The sequence below is a fragment of the Arachis hypogaea genome, chromosome 16 (assembly GCF_003086295.3).
Source record: "Arachis hypogaea cultivar Tifrunner chromosome 16, arahy.Tifrunner.gnm2.J5K5, whole genome shotgun sequence".
Taxonomy (NCBI): Eukaryota; Viridiplantae; Streptophyta; class Magnoliopsida; order Fabales; family Fabaceae; genus Arachis; species Arachis hypogaea.
This window is the reverse complement of record NC_092051.1, coordinates 18,049,992-18,059,968: the sequence shown is the minus strand read 5'-3', so window position 1 is coordinate 18,059,968 and position 9,977 is coordinate 18,049,992. Positions and strand designations below refer to the sequence as shown.

The 9,977-nt window shown below is 24.2% G+C and overlaps 1 protein-coding gene across 1 annotated transcript; it reads right to left on the bottom strand.

Annotated features, from left to right (window-relative positions):
* Positions 1-1,584: 1,584 nt before the first annotated feature.
* Positions 1,585-9,473, bottom strand: LOC112756770 (receptor-like cytosolic serine/threonine-protein kinase RBK2). The gene is made up of 9 exons (XM_072219306.1): positions 9,366-9,473; positions 8,256-8,389; positions 4,551-4,946; positions 4,164-4,457; positions 3,581-3,738; positions 3,425-3,504; positions 3,197-3,332; positions 2,970-3,119; positions 1,585-2,038 (listed from the first exon to the last, which is right to left on the bottom strand). Exons 1-9 carry the CDS (start codon positions 9,380-9,382, stop codon positions 1,961-1,963), a joined length of 1,443 nt encoding a protein of 480 aa, XP_072075407.1. The 5' UTR covers positions 9,383-9,473; the 3' UTR covers positions 1,585-1,960.
* Between the last annotated feature and the right edge of the window lie 504 nt (positions 9,474-9,977).

The following is a 9,977-nucleotide window of genomic DNA, read 5'->3' as shown; positions in this document are numbered from 1 at the left end:
GGGCTCTCTCTCATCTAAATTAGAGTTTGGATTAAAAGGTAGTGGTTGAGAGATTTGTAGGAACGAATTGAAGTTGAGCAAAAGAAATCTTATACGTATCTCTCTATTTCTTTCTTTCATCTTGAAAAATAATAAGTTTGATGAGAGATTTTAAACCTCCATTCTTTTTCTTCAATAAGCAAATAAACAAAATCAAAGATCAAAATAATAGTTTTTCAAATCTTTAAGTTCTTCGTCTTTTTATGTATTCGGCCCTCTCTTTTTGATAGACTTCTATTAGCATTGAAAAATAACAACTTAAATATCCTAAACCAGATACATTCCATATGCTTATTATAAGAAGATCATCACACGTTCGAACTTGAGTCAATCTAGATTGGCAAGTTGATCTTAAAAGAGTTATTTCTTTTTTTTTTTTAAACAAACTTATGAAATATTGGTTGTATATCTGTTATTGATTAATTATATAGCAAAACTATCTTTGGGCCCTAACTATGAATCATTCATTGCAGTATATGTCCTATAATTTTGCTGCATATCTTAAACCGCCTAGACATGGTTCAGTTTGGAAGATCACTGGTCCACCTTTCAGTGTAGACAAGAATATATTCTTTTGTCACCTACTGAAAAATTAAAGAAGAAATAGAAAATGAAAGTTCGGGATTGAATAGAAAAAATGATGTAAACTATATAAGTTACAGAGAAGGGGACAATATTATCCTGAAGTTGACCTCTCTACCGAGAGTTGTTGATTGAAAGATCTTAGATCTTATAAAAAAAGACTTCTTATATATTACATTATGTGAGACATATTTTAAAATATATATTGAATTGTATTAGAAATATTTTATTTTCTTGTTAATAAATATCTGACAATCCATGTTTTTAAGATTATACATAATAATAAACTACATTTTTATTGGACTTTTTTTTATGTCTAAAAATATTCATTATATTTTATTATCTTAAGAAACATATTTAAATATTGATTGATATACTAGATAATTATTATATTCTATTATTTTGTTTTAACGTAACAATAAAATTTATATTATCGAAATTTAATATAACATACATATTTTTTTTAACATATTTTAATTATATCTTAATATTTTTTATTCAAAAATTTTTAAAATACATAAATCCCGTGCAGTTGCCCAGGTTATCATGCTAGTATAATAGAAACAGAAAAGGGAGGGGCTAACGAATATTGAAACGTGCAAAATCTAGACTTAGAATTATTTTAGTAATTCTATAATGAGTACTACTACGGTATATTTAGATCGGATGAGTTGACCTGGGGAAAGGAAAATTATTATTGTTTTTAACAATTATGGATGTGTTTGGCTTAGCTTTAAAACATTAAACATACATCTATTTTTTTTTTAATTTCACTTTTTTTTTTTTGTTTAACTTTTTTGTTTGTTAAACACAAACGTGATTCTACTCTTCAATTTAGTTTTACCTAAAATTAGAAATTTATATTAAAAACAAATTAATATATATTTATACATTAATATATAATAATTAATTTAATCATTATTTTTTGTATACACGTATCGTTTTTTTAATAGAAAATCTACTACTTATCAAAACCCCTAAGTCACGATTAAATCTATTGGTTATTATTAAGTTAAACTCCCATCACCTAAATAGACTTGCATCCGACCAATATCAAGCATGTTATAAGTAATCAAAATTAAATTTCCAGAGAGTTCATTTTCATATCATATAAAATAACTAGAGTTTATAACGGGAATAAAGCTCTGCTCTATTTGAAATTACTAAGAAAAAATAACAATAAAGAAGAAAAACGGGATAACATACATAATTAATGGGGACACATAGAAAGCTTTCTGAATATGATGATGTGCCCAATAAGTTCTCAAGAATCCATCCCAATTTGCATTATTGTTTGTTTATATTATTAGGATTCTATGCAGTTTTGGGTGGAAGTAAGTCAAGTAACGCGCCTTGGAGTTCCATCGTTTTCAAATTCGAAGATTATATCTTCTTCAGGTTTCAGCAATTCCATAGTCTGCAGCCAACACTCAAAATAAGTATATATAATAACAATAATAATAAATAAAATTGCATGCATTGTATGTTATTGCACAATTTATCAACTTCTAACTTGAATGTTTGTTTTCGTTTAATTTAGTTTGTTTCTCCCCTCCAAGTATGATGAGTTTCACGTGACAATTATATACTATCTCACGAAATTATTTGCCCCCACAATTTAAAGTTTAAATTGATAAAAAAAATAATTATATCGCTAATACAAAAAGAGAGGTATCACATAAAATTAAAAAAAAATGAGATATATGCATTTTTGTTTAGGTAATTATTATTAGTTAAAAATTGTTAGACAATTGTGTTATTATTAGTTAACACAATTTATTATTTTGATTAATAATTAGCCGACAACATTTAAAAATGTTGACAAAAAATATAGTGTTAGACTACTAAATTAAAAATACTGGATACTAACTAAAAATACGGACCAATATAAATTAAAATTACTAATTTTTAAATTTTTATTATATATATTAATATCTAAATTATTATCTTAGGCAACTATTTTGTTAAAATATATGTACACTAGTAATCTATTAGTTTAGGATGTGGGTTAACGAGATGTTATTTGTGAGACGGATGATGTGGAAGCATTTAATTTTGTTATTAATTACCAAGATGGTTTTGAATTTATTGATCCATTGGTGTTCAAAATAAGAGATATCATGTATTGGAATTGGCGTGTTGACTTTCGTTTGATTATGAGAGATGCAAATACAGTGGCAGATATTATGACAAAGATGGCGATGAAGTTACAACTTTCTCATGTAGAGCTTCTTTCACCTTAGAAGAAGTTTAAGAGTAATCTTAAAAAAGACATCCTTTATTTTATTTTTCTTTATTTAGTTTATTTCAGCAAAAAAATAAGCACAGTAGTAAGAATAAATGCTTGCCTGAACCATGCGAGGACGCAAGAATGGAGAATGCTCAACACAGAGAGAAGCAGTCAAAAGAAGACGTTCCACCTGCTCTATGTCATAATCTTCACCAAGTGATGGATCAACAAGCTCCTTAACATTATGAGCATCAATTAATGGCTTTGCCTATAATAACACATAACACATTATTAATAGCATATATAGTTTTAAGATATATATATATAACATACATGCAAACATACCCATATCAAAATGCTTTGTTGCAAATAATCCAAGGCCTTACGCCCGGTTAAAATCTCCAGCAACAGGATCCCAAATGCATAAACATCTGTTTTCTCATCTACTATTCCATGCGTCAAATATTCAGGAGCAGAATACCTACCAAATTTTATATCCTAAATAATGTTATTAAAATTATGAATAATACTAATTAGTACTATATATTATATTGTAGTGCATTGCATATATACCCAAATGTGCCTTCAAATTTTGTGACATGTTGCTGATCAGCATCTGGTGGCAACCACTTTGCAAGCCCAAAATCACAAATCTGCATAAATTAATTATTATTATTATGGTAATTAAATCAGAAAAAAAGAATAACACTTATTAATATAGTTAATTACCTGTGGCTCAAAATTTTTAGTGAGCAGAATATTATCAGATTTAATATCTCTATGAATGATTCGCCTGTGACAATGATCATGCAAGTACAACAGCCCTCTTGCTATTCCCAGCGCAATATTATACCTTCTATTCCAAGTTAATATGTGCCTATTTGGACCTGAAAATATATACCATCAACTTTAGTAATTAAAAAGTGTCCGGAATATTAAATTGCATATACTTACAAAAATACGGTCATTATATATTTAAATGATAAAATAAAAAATAAATTATATATTTTTTTAATATTTATATATTTTTTCAAAAACATTTCTAAAGTTTAATTGTATTTAATTTTATCCATAACGTTTTAATTTACATAAAAATTATTCCGATCCTGAATGTTGATTTCATCTAAAATATTAAGGATAAAATTAAAATTATTCAAAAAATTTTTTAAAACAAATCAAAAACATTAATTACAAAATTGAATTAAATTAAACTTACTTTACCTAAAATCAAAATGAAAAACATATTAATTATTATTAAAAAAATACTAACTATGATAGAAATTAAGGCATATATAATATGATAAGTAGTGACCATGGAGAATAGAAGCTAAACTTCCAAGTGGAGAAAGTTGGAAGACGAGGCAGAATTCCTTTTCTGAACTGTATCCAATAAGCTTTGCAGTATTAGGATGGTCGATGTAGGCAATGATGTTTAGCTCTTTCAGAAAGCTTGACGATGATGACGTCGACGACGACGAGGAGGACGGCGACGGCGAGTTCTTATTTGCAGCATTAATCCCTTTGTTCAATTTTTTTATAGCTACCATTTCCCCATTCAGACGACCCTTGAAAACATCAGCATACCCACCTCTTCCAATTAAATTCTCTACATACAATTCATAAAAAAAAAAAAAAAAGCAATCATGTAAGAAATTATTTTATTACAATCATGCGTTTAAAAATTATCTGACCTACGTACCTCTGCTAAAATTGTTGGTTGCATGACGAATTTGGAAGGATCTGAAAGCGATGAGCGGAGGAAAATTAAAGTTGCCATGGCCTCGGTTTGGCAGCGGCGGTGGCGGCGGCGGCGGAGGAGGAGGAGGAGGAGGAGGAGGAGAAGAAGAAGAAGGAGGAGGAGGAGAGGGCCTAGTAGTTGATGGTGATGATGATCTTATATTATTATTATTCTTCTTCTTCCATGGCTTAAAGATATTTTTCCATTTGAAGCTTAAACAAGTGGCTGGTGGAGGCAATGAATCTTCATCATGATGATGATGTTGTCGAAAGGGAAAGGGTGGTGGTGTTGTTGATACGGAATATTCAGATCTTGTTGGGGTTAAGGATCTATTATCCCTCTCAATGTGCCTCGACCCTGAAAGACATTACACTCATCAGGATAGAATGTGCACATGATATGTACAAATTAAGGAAAAAAAGGTGAAACTTATGTATAGTCCACTTCATGTGAAGTTGATAATGAAGTCGATAATTTGAGAGCCTGTTAGATCAGGTACGGACCTAGTAAGCACCATGAAGGGCACTTGCCCCCACTGGATTTTTATTTTTTTAAAAAAAAATAATTATATATAATGTATTTTTATTTTAAATTTTAAATGACTCTATTATAAATAAATTAAATTTAATTGACTAAAGTCTCATTTATTTTTTATTTTTTTATTATTTTAAATATTATTTAATTTAATTAAATTTAATTTTTGTGACGTCATTTTTTTATTTTCTTAAATCCTTTTTTATTTTTATATTTTTAACATATTTTTTTTCTTTGTCTAGTAGTCATCTTCTATTCATCAAAAGATAAATTTTAAATTCCCCATAATTTTTTTATATAACTTTCTATGACTCTATATATCTTCCAATTTCATTGTTTCTCTTTTCGATATTTTTAATTGCAAATTTTAATTCAAATAATTATAATTTAGGTATTAATCTAATATTTTATTCTCTTCATGACTTTATATATTTTATTTTATTTTCAATTTATTCATCTTTATTATTTTTTTTATCTTTTGTTCTATTATATGTATCTGTGTTGCATATAAAATTTTAAAATAAATTAATTAATTTACTAATTTAGAATATATTTTTTATTTTTAAAAATAGTAATGACAATATTTTAATTACAATACATAATTAAATAGATGAACAAAATCTTTCATCTAATATTATATCAAAATTAAATTAAAAAATATATAATCAATTTAATTATTTTTAAAAGAAAGAAAAAAAATTGTAAATTAAGGTTCTATTATTTTATATAAACATACTTTTTATATACAGATTTAATTTTTCTAGTATTTATATATAATTCTAGTTTTAAATTATAAATACTAGTATATCATTAGTTGTTAATGTGCCAATTAAATCAGTCTTTTAGTATTAAATGTGTATAAAAAATTAGTTAAGATAATAAATTATTTATAATTTAATTAAAATATTTTAAGTCAAAGTTTTAAAAATAAAAAAATACTTTTTTATAAATTATATATAATGAATAGTATTTTAAGAAAAAATATTCATTCATTTTTTTTTAATGTTTATATCTTCATATAATTAATAATGTTCAACAAAATTTATTCTAGTGTATATATTTTTGCCCCCATTCTTAAAATTTTTTGGATCCGTCACTGCGTTAGATGATAATTTAGTGTCCGTTTAGATAGGTTCATAAGTGACTTTTTTTACTTTTAACTTATAAAAATGTGTAGTATTAATATTTGGTACAATTTTTAAAATAAAATTGTAACTTTTTAAAAGGTTATTTTGGTACTTAAGAAGAAGTTAAAAAATGGTTTTTCTCATAATAAAAAGTTTTTTTATCATTTTTCTCTTAAAATAAGTACTTTTAGAACTAAAAAACTAAACACAAAATAATTTATTTATAAGCTACTTTTAATATAAGCATTTATTGTTTAAATTATTTCTTCAAAAGTAACTTAATTAAGTTGTTTACTCAAACTTGGCCTTAGTCAAATAAGTCAAATCATTTAACGACGTTCAATTATCAACTTCACGTGAAGTCAACTGCATCTGAATTTTCACAAAAAAAAAATCATTTAAATCACCGTGTTGTTATTAGTAGTGATAAAGTAATATTTTAATTATTTTTAAAGTTATAATTTTATTATTTGTGAATTTTATTATTTTAATTTAAGGATGATTAGTGATGTAAATTAATTCATTTTTTTTAAATGGTTAAATAATTTTAGAGAGATTAGATCGATCTAAAAATTAATTAACAAAATTGATGTGTTAAACTCAACTATTAAAATTAATCCTTATATATTTATATATAAATATATATTATTTAATTTATTTTTAATATATATTTTATGTTAATAATTAATTTTAATACCTACATAGCATATTAGCATGGTTAAATTAATAATTTCGGTGATTTCCTTCTCACGTGATTATTTCCCAAAAGAAAAAATTTGATTAGTCACCAAAAAAAAAAGAAAAATTTTTTTTTTACCAAAAATAAGATACTCGAACCCGCAACTTCTTAATTGAGTATGTGGAGACTATGCCATTTGAGCTATAACTCATTGGCAAAAAAAAAAATGATTGTTACTAAAAATATTTTTTTAATAAAATATTTTTTACAGTCACTAGTTGTCAAACAAGAAGTATTTAATATTATTAAAAAAGTATTTAAACGTCTTTTTGATGGTTGCTTAATTATTAAAAAATTTAATTATTCTATTATTTCATATAATTTCACTAATTTTTTAATTAAATTTTTTTAATTTTTTAATTAAATTTATATATTAGATAAAAGAATTATAATTATTTAAAACAAAAATAATTAAGCCTTTAAAATATTTCATAATCCATCTTACACTAAAAACAAAAATAAATATTTAAAAATTATATTTTTAAACAAAAAAAGTTAGAAAAGGACCTAACTAAGTTTTTATTTAATATAAAGATTCATTACAAATCTAACTAAAAATTAATAAAATTATAAAAACTAATTGAATAATTAAATTTTACTAAAATATTTTTATTGACAATACTTATGTTGACACTTATTTTTACAATAAATAATAGCCAAATATCAATAAAAATATTGTCAATAAAGTTTTTTTTTAGCAAGTATGACCATTAAAGTTATATATATTCGAATATATATATATTTTTTGGCAACTATTGACCATTAATACTTAATAATACTATAATATTTTATGATAATTAATGATCATTAAAATACATTTGAACTTTTTTGACATAATCATTAATTGTAAAGGAAAATACTTTTACAAATAATCACTTTTATACTAATAGTAGTCAATTTATTATTTATGTTAAGTTTTGTTCTAGTAATAAAAATATTTTTATATAAAAATAATAGTTAAAAAATATTAAATAATTTAATATAATATATCTATCCTAATATATTAACTATTATTTTAGGTAAAAATATCTTAATTTGAATAATAGCTTTTATAATCAATGAGTTTAATTTTGATACAATAGTATACAATATTTTACATAATTATTAATCACACTTATTTTTTAGATAATTATATTTAAGTAGTTAATATAAAAATTGATTAATTTTGTTAACATAACCTTAAATTGATCAGATACATTTATTTTATTATTACAGTACATTAAAATTAAATTTATAATTAATAATTAATAACCTAATAATAATTACCTTGCAGTGGAGAAGGAGAAGAAAACAAGAAGCTGGTTCGCCTTCTGGGTTTTGCGGCGAGAGAAGCATCGTCCAATGAGAACTTCTTTTCTGAACCGCCACCATGGCTGCTACTACTTTTCTTCTTTCCAAACCTATCAATTAACACGCAAAATTAAATTAATTATTCTCAAAAACTTAATTAGGAATCGCTGTTTCTGTGCGCAGTCAAATACAAAAAGAAAATGAGAAAGCATTAATATAATATTAAATTAATTTATCTGCATTAATGAATTATCAACGGCATTAAGGATAGAGTTAAAATAAGGAAACACCGCTACATTTTTTTTTTTTGGTTTCAAAATAGACTACTGTTTTAAGAATAAATATTATTATGCATGATAATAATAAATGAAATATATAGACTTTTTTGGACAGGGATTTAGTTATTTTAAAATGACGGTTACGTTTCATATGTTATATATATATTATTAGTAAAAAAGCATTCATATCAAACAATTTTTAATTTGGATCATGCAATGATAAAAAGTATTTTTTTAATGAAGAATGAAAATTATTTTTTGTACAATAGAGAAAAAAATAAAATAATAAAAATATCATGTACAATATATATATGCTTTTTTGAAAAAAATTAATTGTAATTTCTATTTGATAGAAATTCAGATAATGCAATTAATTTTACATAAAATTTATAATTAAGTGTTATTAATATATAATTATCAATTTTATATGAAGTTAACTGCTGAGTCTTTACTTTTTTATTTTGTTTGTTGATGGGTTTTAAATTTTAATAGTATTTTATATATTGGATTGAACAGAAAACCCAGAAAAATATCGGAACATATTTGCACGTGTATGTGCATTATGGTTAATTAATTAATTAATTAAACTCAAATCACCAAATGTGTTGGATCAGAAATTGAGAGATATGATGATGAACACACTGCCAAAACGAAAAACATCGAATAAAACCATGCTCATGCTCATGCTCTTTAAAAAAGAGAGAAAAGCAAAACGTACGAACCACAATGGCGTATGAAAAAGAAAATTAAAAAATAATAACAAGAATAGAAGTATATATAGTATACGAGAAAATGCATGCATATATACCAAAATCTGCTGGCCATTGAATTGATGAGTAGGTGAAGATGATCGATAACAAAAGATTTGAAGGTGATGAAGAATGTAAAGTAGTTCTGGTCTCAGACACTTCCACACACGCCTCTACTCTCCTTTCTGTGTATGCTCTTTTATAGAGTCTAGAGTCTAGATTGTCTTATTTTTAAAGTTTTATTTGTTTTAAGTTAATGTAATTAACTTTAACTTTTTGAAAATAAAAAATGACATTTAATTTGTATTAGCTTCTTTGTACACTTTTAAGAGTGAGACTCCTGAGACTTCTAGATGAGAGTGAAGAGACTATGTTATTTGAACTATATAGTTCGATGGTATATATTTCTATTTTTAAAGAATATAATAATATATATGTATAAAAAATAAAAAATAATATTTACATACTAAAAATAATTTCTATGTATTTATATATAAATATATGTGTAGTTTAATTTATTTTTAATATAGTCACCAAAAAAAATTATTTTTAATATATGTATTTTATATTTTAGTATATAATTTATATATTTATGACTGATTTTAATGTATATATAATAATTTAAAAAATATAATACAAATATCATTTTTTTTATTTCATGGTATAAAAGA